This window comes from Stegostoma tigrinum, chromosome 41 (genome assembly GCF_030684315.1).
Source record: "Stegostoma tigrinum isolate sSteTig4 chromosome 41, sSteTig4.hap1, whole genome shotgun sequence".
In the NCBI taxonomy this organism is placed as follows: domain Eukaryota; kingdom Metazoa; phylum Chordata; class Chondrichthyes; order Orectolobiformes; family Stegostomatidae; genus Stegostoma; species Stegostoma tigrinum.
Window position 1 is genome coordinate 3141349 of NC_081394.1, and position 15089 is coordinate 3156437.

Consider the following 15089-nt stretch of genomic DNA (forward strand, 5'->3'; position numbering starts at 1 on the left):
AGGAAAGCTGACATTTCGGGTCTTTTGACCCTTTTCTGATGATGGGTCCGGGCCCGAAACGTCAGCTTTCCTGCTCCTAAGATGCTGCTTGGCCTGCTGTGCTCATCCAGCTCCACACCTTGTTATCTCGGATTCTCCAGCATTTGCAGTTCCCATTATCGCTGCAGGACCTCAGTAATTTTATCACAGATTTCCAGCACCTCCAGCGTTTTTCCATCATCAGTGACACCAGGTGCAATTTTAACGTTGGGTCCAGTGGGGCCAGTGCACCCTCCCAAGTGCGGACGTGACGGTGGGTTCTCCTGCACACCCCACCCCCAGGCCCAACTGGACCGAGATGTCCTCCGCTGATGGGGTATCCCAGACGTACCCAGAGCTTCAATGCCTGACACATTCACGCAGCGAGTCTCTGATCCAGCACATTGCACCGTCTGCTCGGACAGACTGCAGGATTCCCGTGAGTTGTTGAAACACCCTCGACATTCCAGTCCGTTCGGTGTGCTGTTCCGAGCCTCTGGAAGACAAACCCAAAACACAAACACTATCATTGATGACAAACAAACAGGAGATAACAAGGTGTAGAGCTGAGTGAACACAACAGGCCAGGCAGCGTCAGAGGAGCAGGAAGGCTGACGTTTCGGGCCTAAACCCTTCTTCAGAAATGCTAACCCTAACCCTCCCCCATTTCTGATGAAGGGTTGAGGCCCGAAAGGTCAGCTTTTGTGCTCCTGAGATGCTGCTTGGCCTGCTGTGTTCATCCAGCTCCACACTTTGTTATCTCGGATTTTCCAGCATCTGCAGTTCCCTCTATCTCTGAGACAAACAGGAGTTCGCAGTTTACTGAACAGCCCCGTTGCTTCCAATAGAAATACGCCTCGAAATCTGTCACACCGTTGTGAAAGTGTTGCATGACAACGGAAAGAGGCCACTCAGCCCCTCGAGGCCGTTCCTCTCTATTCTTCAACTGCAGCTGCTCAGTGTCCCAGAGAGCAAACAGAAATGGATATCTTTACTCTGTATCTAACCCCGGCTGTCCCTGTCCCTGGGAGTGTTTGATCCGGGGGGACAGTGTAGAGGGAGCTTTACTCTGTATCTAACCCCGTGCTGTCCCTGTCCCTGGGAGTGTTTGATGGGGACAGCGTAGAGGAGGCTTTACTCTCTACCTAACCCAGTGCTGTCCCTGTCCTGGGAGTGGCCGATGGGGAGAAAGTGTAGAGGGAGCTTTACTCTGTATCTAACCCCGTGCTGTCCCTGTCCTGGGAGTGTTTGTTGGGGGACAGTGTAGAGGAGGCTTTACTCTCTACCTAACCCAGTGCTGTCCCTGTCCTGTGAGTGGCCGATGGGGGGACAGTGCAGAGGGAGCTTTACTCTGTATCTAACCTGTGCTGTCCTTGTCCTGGGAGTGTTCGATGGGGGGGAAAGTGTAGAGGGAGCTTTACTCTGTATCTAACCCCGTGCTGTCTCTGCCCTGGGAGTGTTCGATGGGGGGGACAGTGTAGAGAGAGGTTTACTCTCCATCTAACCCTGCGCTGTCCCTGTCCTGGGAGTATTTGAATGGGACACTGTAAAGGGGGAATTCCTCTGTCTCTATCCCTGGCAGTCTCTGATGGAACTTGATGGGAGGTTTGTGGGATTGATGTGTCTCGGTCACGATGTTATGAAACCGATGATGGAATGAGTCTAATTGGATCTGGATCGGATTCTGACGCTTTGTAACCTTACCCACAACTGTCTGGTCATTACAGAGATTGAAGTCACAGCATCTGCTGCTCTCTGACAGGATCACAGATCCAGTGTTCAAGGAAACAGGATCCGAACATGATCCACAGGAATTTCTGATCACTTGGTTGGGCTTTCCGGCTGAAAACAAGCAAAGATCACATTAGCGATTTCACATAGGCTGCTCGTCACCAATAGTAAGATAGACAGACCGGGGATGAAGGAGAAGAAAGAGAGAGAGATGAAGCAAAAGGCTCCCAATGAGAGACGGAGGAGTATGAGTAAAAGTGAAGAAGAGATGTGGAAGGTTAGGGCAAGAGAGAAGGAAAGAAGGAGAGAAAAAGAGGGGGAAAGGAGACAACATTTCCCACAGAGTTCAAAACGGTTTAAACCCTCTGTAGCTTTCAATTAATACCTAAATGGTTTACTTGTCAAGACTTCACTTTCAGAATCTTACTGCAACAAACAAACTAAAATCACCATTGATTAAACAATGTCTTTCATTTGGCATTTATATGTCAAACTGTGACACTTCTCATCAAGCTAAGAAATATAATGACTGAAAGTACAGCAAATGTTAAAGTCTGCATAATTTTACCAGACCATAGGAGAGAGATAACAAAGTGTCGAGCTGGACGAACACAGCAGGCCAAGCAGCATCTTAGGAGCTTACGTGCTCCTCTGATGCTGCTTGGCCTGCTGTGTTCATCCAGCTCTACACTTTGTTGTCTCGGATTCCCCAGCATCTGCAGTTCCCATTATCTCTCGTAGGAGAGAGGTGACTGGCAGTGGTTTAACCTGAGGGTCACCATGGGTCCAGGAAGGGGAGAGGCGGAAAAGGAGAAACGTTCATGGTAACCTCAGCTGGTGTGAGAATTTGGCCCATAATGTTGACATCACTCTCCACTACAAACCAATTTTGCCACCAACTAGCTATGTATAGTGCTGTTACAGCAGTCACTCAATTCAAAATAAGTCCTAGCTCCCTCAGTATTACTTCCATTCATTGTGTTTTCCATCTTGGAATGGTTGAACTTCCGAAATGCCTTCCGGGATGCAAGTTTCCCTGGAAATTTCTCCCTCCACATAAAACTAGGCAAATCTTCCAGGCTTAGAGATAATGGGAACTGCAGGTGCTGGAGAATCTGAGATAACAAGGTGTGGAGCTGGATGAAAACAGCAGGCCCAGCAGCATCAGAGGAGCAGGAAGGCTGACCCCCTGAAAAGGCCTGGACCCTTCTTCAGAAATTATTCAGATGATCAGAAATCATCAGCGTTTCTGATAAAGGATCCAGGCCCGAAATGGCTGCTTTCCTGCTCCTCTGATGCTGCTTGGCCTGCTGTGTTCATCCAGCTCCACACCTTGTTATCCCAGGTTCTCCAGCATCGGCAGTTCCTACTGTCTCTGATACAATTTTAAGCCCACTGAGAAGCCATTTCTGAAGAAGGGACGAGGCCCGAAACGTCAGCTTTCCTGCTCCTCTGATGCTGCTTGGCCTGCTGCGTTCATCCGCCTGTGCACCTTGTTATCTCAGATTCTCCAGGCTTGTATTAATTCCTTGTGAATTTGATTTTTTTCTCAATACAAGCTCCAATTCTCATAGCTGCGTGGTGAGCTGTAACTTGTTGCTGCCTACATTTGCTCTCTCTCTCCCAGATCTTGAGAAACTAATTGTGTTGCTGAGTTTGTTGGAGTATATCACAAGCACTTCCACTCTCAAAGGCCAATTCTACTACAATGTGAATCACATGGGTCATATATCCAGGTAGAAAAGTCATTGCCCTTCATTGTAAGCCCAATTCTCTTTCATCCTGGATCTAAGTAGGCAGCTTAAAGGTACTGGTTATAACTTGAACTTCACAGAGCTTTGAAAGGAGTTTTGAGACACAATCTATTCACTGTCAGGAAACAAGCTAATGTCACAACCTTGTCCATTCTTCCTCCTTTAATCACAAATCATTGAACCAGACTGCTTGCTGTTAGTCAGAGTTCAAAATGAAACACACAAAGACCTTCATTTTTCATCTCAACATAGAAAAATCTCATTGCCGGGACAGAGAAAACATGGCAAGGAGATCAAAGGTGAGAGTGAAAGCAAGCAAGAGAATGTCAGAAAGACAAGAGAGAGAGAGAAATAACATGGAACAAGAGAGTAAGAACAGAAGGTTAAAGGAGAAAAAAATGAACATAATAGAGAGAGAAAAAAATGAGAAGAGGATTGAAGAGTTAGAGATACACAGGAGAAATGGGACAGTTAACTTTCTTTATCAAAGCTAACTGAGTTTAAGACCAGGGAGATGATGCTGGAACTGTAAATGTAGCAACTTAATGAAGTAAACCAGGTGGACCTCATAGCATATGAGTTCTCTAAATCGGGTTGTTAATCCGGTCCAATCAGGGAGCCCTGGCTGACGGATAGTAACCGGAGGATCAGAGGTTCTGTTCTCCCTGGGAACTGGCTCTGAGGGAGCTGGGTCAGTGTCAAATGTAACACATGCGTAAAGAAAGGATAATTTGGTGAGGGATACCAGCTTTGATTGAATTCTTTAGTATGGAAAGTTGGTTAGGCCGTAGCTAGAGTTTTGTGTGCAGTTCTGGAGTCCACGTTCCAGGAGGGAGGTAACGGCACTAGAGAAGGTACAAAGGATGTTGCCTGGGATGGAGAGTTTCAGATACAAAGAGAATGGACAGATTGGGGTTATTTTCCTTGGAGCATACAAGACTGATGGGAGGCATGATCAGACATATAAAATTATATGGAAGAATGGCCTCCTGTAGATGGAGGGATCAATGACTGGGGGTGGGGGGAGTGGGAGTAGATTGAAAGGAAGGGGCTGTAGGTTCAGAGGGGGTGCGAGGAACAACTTCTCACCCAGAGAGTGGTAGAAATCTGAAACTCATGGCCTGTAAGCGTGGGAGAGACAGAAAACCTCAATACATTGAAGAAGCATTCAGATCTACAATGTCAAGGCTGTGGGTCAAATGCTGGAAAATGGGATCAGAAATAATCAGGTGGTTGCTTTCGGCTGGTACCAGACCCAACGGGCCGAAGGGCCTTGTTTCGTTTTCGCGCTGCAGATCTCTACAACTCTTTGACACTAAAATTCAAAAGGAAGTATCACCCAAAATTATGCTGATCGACTTGGTTAGGCAGGTATTAATTCCTGAAAGGCAGGTCACTTGTTGCTGATCGCATCCACCAGAGATGGAGGAGCACTGATGACAGGTCAAAGGCCACACTGAGGGACAAAAGAAGCAACATGTTAAAATGAGCCAAATCAACAATTCCGAGCTCGAATCCAGAACTCGGAGCAACCCTCCTTCGATGTGATTTGATTTATTATCATCGCATGGACAGCGAAAAATATTCTTTGCGTGTTAACCAGATCAAACAGACATTACATGAGTATGTCAGGGTAATATGCAGAGTATAGTGTCACAGCCACATAGAAAGTTCAGCTCTAATATGGCTGTACAGCGCAGAAACAGAAACATTCAGTCCAATTTGCCTATGCTGACCAAATATGATAAACTGATATCCCCCACCGCCAATCTCCAGCACTTGGCCAAATCCCTTTAAATCCTTTCTATTCATGTAATCAACCAGATGCTTTTTAAATATTGGAGAAACACAGCAGGCCAGGCAGCATCAAAGGAGTAGAGAAGTCTGAAGAAGCGATCTTACCCAAAGCATCAACTTTCCTGCTTTTCTTCTCCTGATACTGCCTGGCCTGCTGTGTTCCTTCAGATGGACATTGTGTTGTCTCTGACTGCAGCATCTGCAGTTCTCACTATCTCCTTTTAAATGTTATAATTGTATCAGCCTCCCTTGCTTCGTCTCGCAACTCGCTCCATACACGCACAGCCCACTGCATGAAAAAGTTGCCGCCCATATCGCTTTTAAATCTTTCCCCTCTCACCTTAAACCTATGTCCTCCAGTTTTAATATATATGTCAATGTGCGAGCGATCCATTTGCAAGTCTGATAACAGACCATTGGCAGTGAGCCCCTGAGAATTTGAGTCCAACTGCACTCATTGTAGCCATGGGGAAGAGTTTCCACAGCACACTGAGAGAGGCCATTCCTCCCATTGGGTCCATGCGGGTTCCCACTGTGGGGCGATTTGAACAGCTGTTCTTTAATTGTAGCCTCATGGTTTGTTACCGTCAAGTTTCTAATCAAATCTCAGAACGCTCTGACAGATGCTACTCCTACACCACTCCAGTGAGTTCCAAGTTGTTGCCGCTGAAAATGTCCCCCTCTCACAATCGTCTATGTATCTCATGCACAAAATGTTAAATCTGTGTCGCTCGTCCCGATTCCATCAGCGAATAAAAACAGTTACCTTTCCATCTACCTTATCTCAGTTGGGCGGCACGGTGGCTCAATGGTTAGCACTGCTGCCTCACGGCGCCAGGGACCCAGATACAATTCCACCTTCGGACGACTGTCCGTGTAGAGTTTGCTCATTCTCCCCGTGTCTGCGTGGGTTTGCTCCAGTTTCCTCCCACAGTCCAAAGATGTGCAGTTTAGGGTGGATCGGCCATGATAAATTACCCATAGTGCCCAGGGATGTGCAGGTTAGGGTGGATTGGCCATGCTAAATTACCCATAGTGCCCAGGGATGTGCAGGTTAGGGTGGATTGGCCGTGCTAAATTACCCATAGTGCCCAGGGATGTGCAGGTCAGAATGGATTGGCCATGATAAATTACCCATAGAGCTCGGGGATGTGCAGGTTAGGGTGGATTGGCCGTGCTAAATTACCCATAGTGCCCTGGGATGTGCAGGTTAGAGTGGATTGGCCGTGCTAAATTACCCATAGTGCCCAGGGATGTGCAGGTTAGAGTGGATTGGCCGTGCTAAATTACCCATAGTGCCCTGGGATGTGCAGATGAGGTGGGTTAGAGGGGGATGGCTCTGGGGGGGTGGGGGGCAATGCCCTGGGTGTCAGTATGGATTTATCGGGCCAAAGGGCCTGTTTCCACACTGTAGGGATTCTCGGATTCCAGGATCTAAGCCCGTCATGATCTTGTGCATCTAGAAATGACCTCTTCCTCAAGCTGAACAAGGCATGATTTCCCCAAATTGTCCTTGCAGCTAAAATCCCTCACCGCTTCGTTGCATTTACACAAGATGTCAAGGATTCTTGATCCTTCCCCCAGATCAGGCAATGACCTCATTGGATGACTGAACACGCTTGGAGGGCTGAATGGTCTACTCCAATTCCGATAAAAGTTTTCCATCTGCCCCCGTGGCGATATCTCCCCTCACTATTCACTTCACATCCGTGACTATTACACTATACACTATTACTAGCTGAACAAATCTCCTGTGTTTGAACTAAGTGTGTTACTATTCTGTGCTCCATCTTCGCCTGCCCGGCGTTGGGTCTCGTCAGAGAATGTTGTCTCTACTGCAGAAATTCAGCAAAGATCCTCAGGCAGCACCTTCCAAACCCCATGACCACTTCCATCCTCGGAAGACCGAGGGCAGCAGATATATTGGAAGATCACCACCTCCACGTTCCCCTCCAAGTCACACCCCATCCTGACTTGGAAATATATCGCCGTTCCTTCAGTGTCGCTGGGTCAAAATCCTGGAATTCCCTCCCTGAGGGGAATTGTGGGTCAACCCACAGCAGGAGGACTGCAGCGGCTCAAGAAGGCAGCTGACCACCTTCTCAAGGGGCAACTACAGACTGACAAGAACGCCCACATCCCACAAATTAATATAAAAAAATCCCGTGTGAACGGTCACACCAGAAGGATCCTGGAGTCTCATTCTCCTGGAACAAAAACAAAGTTGCTGGAAAAGCTCAGCAGGTCTGGAAGCATCTGTGGCCCTTCCTCACCACCCTGGGATCCGCCAAACCTGTTTATTTTTCCCACTTGTTCTTTCATTCTGACCCTTTAATTTCTCAATTGCAGTCCACTCGCCCTTTGAGCTCTTCAACAACCCCACTTGAGCAAACGAGAGATAGCTGGAATTAACGCAGGGAACTGGGAAGTGGGCGGAAGTATGAGGGGAGGCCACGTCAAAGAAAGCTCCCATTCCAACAACAGGGCTTCTCTAAAGGCAGCATGAAAGCTTGACCTGAATGAACATGGTGATGTGTGGGCCGTCATGAGGAAGATGTGACCGTGATCACAAATGGTTAAGATCACAGAGTTCCCTACAGTGCAGAAAGAGGCCATTCAGTGCATCTAGTCTGCACTAGCTCTCTATCCCACCCTACTCCCATAAACCCCACATTTACCGCAGATAGCCCAACCACCGAACCTGCACACTCGGGGACAATTTAGCGTGGCCAATTCACCCATCTTGCACTTTGGGACTGTGGGAGGATCACAGCTTAGCTCTAAAGAGGCAAAATTGTGGATTAAGGCTGAAAAAAAAGCCTCAACCCTGAAACAGTTTCATGGTTTTTGTTTCCAACATTAAAATCTGGCGAAAGCTGCAGCCACGACGGTTTCAGATTCTCTCTGGAGGAAGAGAGTTCGAAACTCTGACCCGGGGGTGGGGTTGCGCGGTGAGTTGACACAGGCCTGGGACCAGATTCTGAGCAAGGTTGGGGGGGTGAGATGAGTGCAAAAAGGCAGATGTCTTGGGGGGGAAGGCGGGAGAGATTCAATTGCAGAAATGCTATTAGTCCTTCAAAGCTGCAGGGAATGGAGTTAGGGCTGGAAAAGAAACGAATAAACAAAAGATGAGGCTGGAGCCAGGTGTGCAGCGGACCCAGAAACATATTGAAACAAGAAATGTAAGCAAATTGTGGCAGAGTTGACAGTCTGAAATTGTTGAGTCCGGATAGCTGCAAAGGCTGGGTCGTTCTATTTCATGATGGGCCAAGGGTGAATACTGCTGGCCAGCCAACAGTACGCACATCACACAAATGAATTTTAAAAAATGCCTTGATCTGCGCTGTAATTTTCTGATACTTTTGTTCTGACATTGACAGATTGTTTCTGATGATGGTTATAACCTCAAAAATTGAACCAGAGTTTAATATACTAGAGATCTGTAAATTAAGCCAGCTTTGCTTCAAACACATCACTGTAGATTATTGTATTTGTCCTGAGGGGTGAACAGCAGCACCTGGAGCTCAGAAAGGGCAATCTCGGAATGGGGAGTAGGGGGGATCGTACACAGAAACGGAACTTGAGCTGAACACATCCTTCAGGGTCACACTGAGGGGGTCAGATGGCATTTTACTCTTTCACGTCTCTCTCCACTGACGGCCAAACCATGGTGTGGGTTAATGCTGCTGTGCGTAAGAAATGTGTCCCAGCGGCTGTCTCCCATGGCTCACAGCTCCCAGACACGAAACAGAATCTCGTTTCCAACTGGGTTGAGAGTCAGGGGAAGAACAACGGTGCACGCTGGAAATGTGCTTCAAATCAGAGATCAGCATGAATCAATGATCTGTTCCTGATGGAAGTGAACCATCAGGTTCCTTCTACTTTGCTAAAGATAAAGCAGTATTTGGTAACCGTACAACACAGAGACCTAGAGCAGTGGGAGCAGAGAAATGAGCAGCCTGCCTGCCTCTGCTGTAACCACACAGAATGCACCAGGGTGAAGTGAGAGAAGGGTCTGGGTCAGAAATGATATTTCACCAATAGCGATGATGTGGGGAGCGTTGGCAAAATGTTAATTTTCATTTTCAATAAGGACATGTAACATACACACATTGGTCAGGAAAGGGTATAATAGAGGTTAGTGCTGGCAGTGGGAAGAATTTTTTCTGAAGGAGTCTCGTCCAAGACTTTATCACTTTCTAATGATGTCTGACCTAGTGTGACTGTCTCCAGGACATGTCTTCCACTCCCACTTTGATATCATTTCCCAACTTGGTGAGTAGAGGGGGGGGGCGGTATTTAAGTTGTTGATGCCTCACAGATGGTCCCGTCACTGAGGCAAAAGCCCCAGCAGGTGATCGATGCCAACACCTGGTCTGAGCCGATAGGCCGAGAAGCGCTGTAAATCTGTTGGCGAGAGGGTTTGACCGCACTGAGCAGGTTGGGAATGGCCCTCCCTCTTAGGAGCTCTCCTGGTTCCACCCACAGACCTCTGCTTCCCAACCAAGGGGAGGTGAAGAGCGAAGGGACCAGGGACGGAAACAGAAGTTGCTGGAAAACCTCAGCAGGCCTGGCAGCATCTGTGAAGAAAACAAAATCAGTTGACGTTTCGGGCCCAGTGAACCCTTCCCCAGAAGTAGAGTCTGAGTAAGGGTCAGCGTACCCCCTCGGAAAAGTTATTTTTGATGCTTTATTTGCTTCACAGATGCTGCTGAGCTTTTCCAGCGACTTCTGTCTGTGGAGGGTGAGGGGAACTCCTCCTGATCCAAACACACAAATGCACACATACCTTCCGCAAGCAACGAGCAGAGGAGAACGGTCGGGGATAACATAGTCTGGCTTCTCTGCAACATAATCAGAATGGATCAGGCCCGTTCTTGGTGCGTGCTTCAGACAACTTCCTGATAATAAGGGAATGCCTCCAGTTTGCCAGAAAACTATGAAGCTTCCGTTTTTGCTTTCACTCTCTCTTGCGAATGTCTCCTGTTCAGAATGTCTCAATGCTCATTGATGGTTTCAGGACATGAATCTGCGAGTCTTCACACACGCACGGAAGGAAGGCAGCAAAAGGGGAGGACCTTTGCTCATGTTGATCTCCCAGCTGCCCTCAAGCAGACAGGGCTGAAGGGAAAATAAAACACACTGACCCCCAGATCTCACCCAAACCATGCAGGAGCCCGCACCTCACTGAACAAGGGAAACTGAGCGCGTCCGAAAAGGGCCCAGCCAGGCTGGCTTGAGTTCGGGCCGCAGCTTAACCATTTATGTTCAAACACAGAGATTTCTAACGTCAACAGAAAATACCTCCTGTCAAAATCTGCAGGCTCAGGGTAAAAATTCCAGATCAAAAGCGTCAGGGACATTGTCAGGGTGAGGCGACCAGGGTCAGTGCTGAGGGAGTGGGCACTGTCGGAGGGTCAGTGCTGAGGGAGTGGGCACTGCCGGAGGGTCAGTGTTGAAGGAGTGGGCACTGGCGGAGGGTCAGTGCTGAGGGAGTGGGCACTGTCAGAGGGTCAGTGCTGAGGGTGTGTGCACTGTCAGAGGGTCAGTGTCAAGGGAGTGGGCACTGTGGGAGGGTCAGTGCTGAAGGAGTGGGCACTGGCGGAGGGTCAGTGCTGAGGGAGTGGGCACTGTCAGAGGGTCAGTGCTGAGGGAGCAGGCACTGTCGGAGCGTCAGTGCTGAGGGAGAGGCGTTGTAGGAGGGTCAGTGCTGAGGGAGCAGGCACTGTCGGAGGGTCAGTGCTGAGGGAGTGGGCACTGTTGGAGGGTAAGTGCTGAGGGAGTGGGCACTGTCAGAGGGTCAATGCTGAGGGAGCGGGCACTGTCGGAGGGTCAGTGCTGAGGGAGCAGGCACTGTCATAGGGTCAGTGCTGAGGGAGCGAGCACTGTGGTAGGGTCAGTGCTGAGGGAACAGGCACAGTTTGAGGGTCAGTGATGAGGGAGTGGGCACTGTCGGAGGGTCAGTGCTGAGGGAGCGGGCACTGTTGGAGGGTCAGTGCTGAGGGAGTTGCTCTGTGGGAGAGCCAGTGCTGAGGGAGTGGGCACTTTAGCAGGGTCAGTGCTGAGCGCGTGGGCACTTTCGGAGGGTCAGTGCTGATGTAGCTGGCACTGTCGTAGTGTCAGTGCTGAGGGAGCAGGCACTGTCGGAGGGTCAGTGCTGAGGGAGTGGGCACTGTCAGAGGGTCAATGCTGAGGGAGCGGGCACTGTCGTAGGGTCAGTGCTGAGGGAGCAGGCACTGTCATAGGGTCAGTGCTGAGGGAGCGGGCACTGTCGGAGGGTCAGTGCTGAGGGAGTGGGCCCTGTCGGAGGATCAGTGCTGAGGGAGTGGGCACTGTCAGAGGGTCAATGCTGAGGGAGCGGGCACTGTTGTAGGGTCAGTGCTGAGGGAGCAGGCACTGTCATAGGGTCAGTGCTGAGGGAGCGGGCACTGTCGGAGGGTCAGTGCAGAGGGAGTGGGCCCTGTCGGAGGATCAGTGCTGAGGGAGTGGGCACTGTCAGAGGGTCAGTGCTGAGGGAGTGTGCACTGTCGGAGGGTCAGTGCTTACGGAGCGGGCACTGTCGGAGGGTCAGTGCTGATGTAGCGGGCACTTTCGTAGGGTCAGTGCTGAGGGAGTGGGCACTATCGGAGGGTCAGTGCTGAGGGAGCGGGCACTGTCGGAGGGTCAGTGCTGAGGGATTGGGCCCTGTCGGAGGGTCAGTGCTGAGGCAGTGGGCACTGTCGGAGGTTAAGTGCTGAGGAAGTGGGCACTGTCGGATGGTCAGTGCTGAGGGAGTGTGCTCTGTGGGTGAGTCAGTGCTGAGGGATTGGGCACTTTAGCAGTGTCAGTGCTGACGGAGTGGGCACTGTCAGAGGGTCAGTGCTGAGGGAGTGGGCACTGTCGGAGGGTCAGTGCTGAGGGAGCGGGCACTGTCGGAGGGCCAGTGCTGAGGGCGTGGGCACTGTTGGATGGTCAGTGCTGAGGGAGTGTGCACTGTCGGAGGGTCAGTGCTGAGGGAGTGGGCCCTGTCGGAGGGTCAGTGCTGAGGGAGTGTGCACTGTCGGAGGGTCAGTGCTTACGGAGTGGGCACTGTCGGAGGGTCAGTGCTGATGTAGCGGGCACTGTTTGAGGGTCAGTGCTGAGGGAGTGGGCACTATCGGAGGGTCAGTGCTGAGGGAGCGGGCACTGTCGGAAGGTCAGTGCTGAGGGATTGGGCCCTGTCGGAGGGTCTGTGCTGAGGCAGTGGGCACTGTCGGAGGTTAAGTGCTGCGGCAGTGGGCACTGTGGGAGAGTCAGTGCTGAGGGAGTGGGCACTTTAACAGGGTCAGTGCTGAGCGAGTGGGCACTGTCGTAGTGTCAGTGCTGAGGGAGTTGGCACTGTCGGAGGGTCAGTGCTGAGGGTGCGGGCCCTGTCGGAGGATCAGTGCTGAGGGAGCGGGCACTATCGGAGGGTCATTGCTGAGGGAGCGGGCACTGTCGTAGGGTCAGTGCAGGGGGAGTGGGCACTGTCGGAGGGTCAGTGCTGAGGGCGTGGGCACTGTCGTAGGGTCAGTGCTGAGGGAGTGGGCACTGTCGGACGGTCAGTGCTGAGGGAGTGGGCACTGTCGGAGGGTCAGTGCTGAGGGAGCGGGCACTGTCGGAGGGTCAGTGCTGAGGGCGTGGGCACTGTTGGATGGTCAGTACTGAGGGAGCAGGAACTGTCGGAAGGTCAGTGCTGATGTAGCGGGCACTGTCGTAGGGTCAGTGCTGAGGGAGCGGGCACTGTCGGAGGGTCAGTGCTGAGGGGGTGGGCACTGTCGGAGGGTCAGTGCTGAGGAAGTGGGCACCTACGGAGTGTCAGTGCTGAGGGAGCGGGCACTATCAGAGGGTCAGTGCTGAGGGAGCGGGCACTGTCGGAGGGTCAGTGTTGAGGGAACAGGCACTGTCGGAGGGTCAGTGCTGAGGGAGTGGGCACTGTCAGAGGGTCAGTGCTGAGGGAGCGGGCACTGTCGTAGGGTCAGTGCTGAGGGAGCAGGCACTGTCATAGGGTCAGTGCTGAGGGAGCGGGCACTTTCGGAGGGTCAGTGCTGAGGGTGTGGGCATTGTCGGAGGGTCAGTAATGAGGGAGTGGGCACCTTCGGAGGGTCAGTACTGATGTAGCTGGCACTGTCGTAGTGTCAGTGCTGAGGGAGTGGGCACTGTCGGAAGGTCAGTGCTGAGGGAGTGGGCCCTGTCGGAGGATCAGTGCTGAGGGAGCGGGCACTGTCGGAGGGCCAGTGCTGAGGTAATGGGAACTGTCGAGGGGTCTGTGCTTAGGGAGTGGGCGCTGTCGGAGGGTCAGTGCTGAGGGAGTGTGCACTGTCGGAGGGTCAGTGCTTACGGAGTGGGCACTGTCGGAGGGTCAGTGCTGAGGGAGTGGGCACTGTCTGAGGGTCAGTGCTGAGGGAACGGGCACTGTCGGAGGGTCAGTGCTGAGGGATTGGGCACTTTAGCAGGGTCAGTGCTGAGCGAGTGGGCACTGTCGGAGGGTCAGTGCTGATGTAGCTGGCACTGTCGTAGTGTCAGTGCTGAGGGATTGGGCCCTGTCGGAGGGTCAGTGCTGAGGCAGTGGGCACTGTCGGAGGTTAAGTGCTGAGGCAGTGGGCACTGTCGGAGGGTCAGCGCTGATGTAGCTGGCACTGTCGTAGTGTCAGTGCTGAGGGAGTGGGCACTGTCGGAGGGTCAGTGCTGAGGGTGCGGGCCCTGTCGGAGGGTCAGTGCTGAGGGAGCGGGCACTTTAGCAGGGTCAGTGCTGAGCGAGTGGGCACTGTCGGAGGGTCAGTGCTGAGAGAGCGGGCACTGTCGGAGGGTCAGTGTTGAGGGAGCAGGCACATTCGGACGGTCAGTGCTGAGGGAGTGGGCACTGTCGGAGGGTCAGTGCTGAGGGAGCGGGCACTGTCGGAGGGCCAGTGCTGAGGGCGTGGGCACTGTCGTAGGGTCAGTGCTGAGGGAGTGGGCCCTGTCGGAGGGTCAGTGCTGAGGGAGTGTGCACTGTCGGAGGGTCAGTGCTTACGGAGTGGGCACTGTCGGAGGGTCAGTGCTGATGTAGCGGGCACTGTCGGAGGGTCAGTGTTGAGGGAGCAGGCACTGTCAGACGGTCAGTGCTGAGGGAGTGGGCACTGTCGGAGGGTCAGTGCTGAGGGAGCGGGCACTGTCGGAGGGCCAGTGCTGAGGGCGTGGGCACTGTTGGATGGTCAGTACTGAGGGAGCAGGAACTGTCGGATGGTCAGTGCTGATGTAGCGGGCACTGTCGTAGGGTCAGTGCTGAGGGAGTGGGCCCTGTCGGAGGGTCAGTGCTGAGGGAGTGTGCACTGTCGGAGGGTCAGTGCTTACGGAGTGGGCACTGTCAGAGGGTCAGTGCTGATGTAGCGGGCACTGTCGTAGGGTCAGTGCTGAGGGAGTGGGCACTATCGGAGGGTCAGTGCTGAGGGAGCGGGCACTGTCGGAGGGTCAGTGCTGAGGGATTGGGCCCTGTTGGAGGGTCAGTGCTGAGGCAGTGGGCACTGTCGGAGGTTAAGTGCTGAGGCAGTGGGCACTGTCGGATGGTCAGTGCTGAGGGAGTGTGCTCTGTGGGAGAGTCAGTGCTGAGGGAATGGGCACTTTAGCAGGGTCAGTGCTGAGTGAGTGGGCACTGTCGGAGGGTCAGTGCTGATGTAGCTGGCACTGTCGTAGTGTCAGTGCTGAGGGATTGGGCCCTGTCGGAGGGTCAGTGCTGAGGCAGTGGGCAATGTCGGAGGTTAAGTGCTGAGGCAGTGGGCACTGTCGGAGGGTCAGTGCTGAGGGAATGTGCTC

At 52.2% G+C, this 15089-nt stretch overlaps 1 protein-coding gene across 2 annotated transcripts in view; it reads right to left on the reverse strand.

Moving 5' to 3' along the window:
* The window catches only part of LOC125448406 (phospholipase A2 inhibitor and Ly6/PLAUR domain-containing protein-like), a 118417-nt gene that overhangs the window by 6084 nt on the left and 97244 nt on the right, over window positions 1-15089 (reverse strand). The window contains exons 1-4 of one of the 2 annotated variants that reach the window (XM_048523711.2): window positions 10090-10383; window positions 4843-4959; window positions 1723-1860; window positions 371-514 (exon numbers count right to left, since the gene is read on the reverse strand). In XM_048523711.2, coding sequence (XP_048379668.2) covers window positions 371-514; window positions 1723-1860; window positions 4843-4959; window positions 10090-10153 — 463 coding nt within the window. In that variant the 5' untranslated portion in view covers window positions 10154-10383. Of the gene's footprint in view, window positions 1-370; window positions 515-1722; window positions 1861-4842; window positions 4960-10089; window positions 10384-15089 lie in introns of those variants that run through there. The other variant, XM_059641402.1, reaches the window with a different exon arrangement.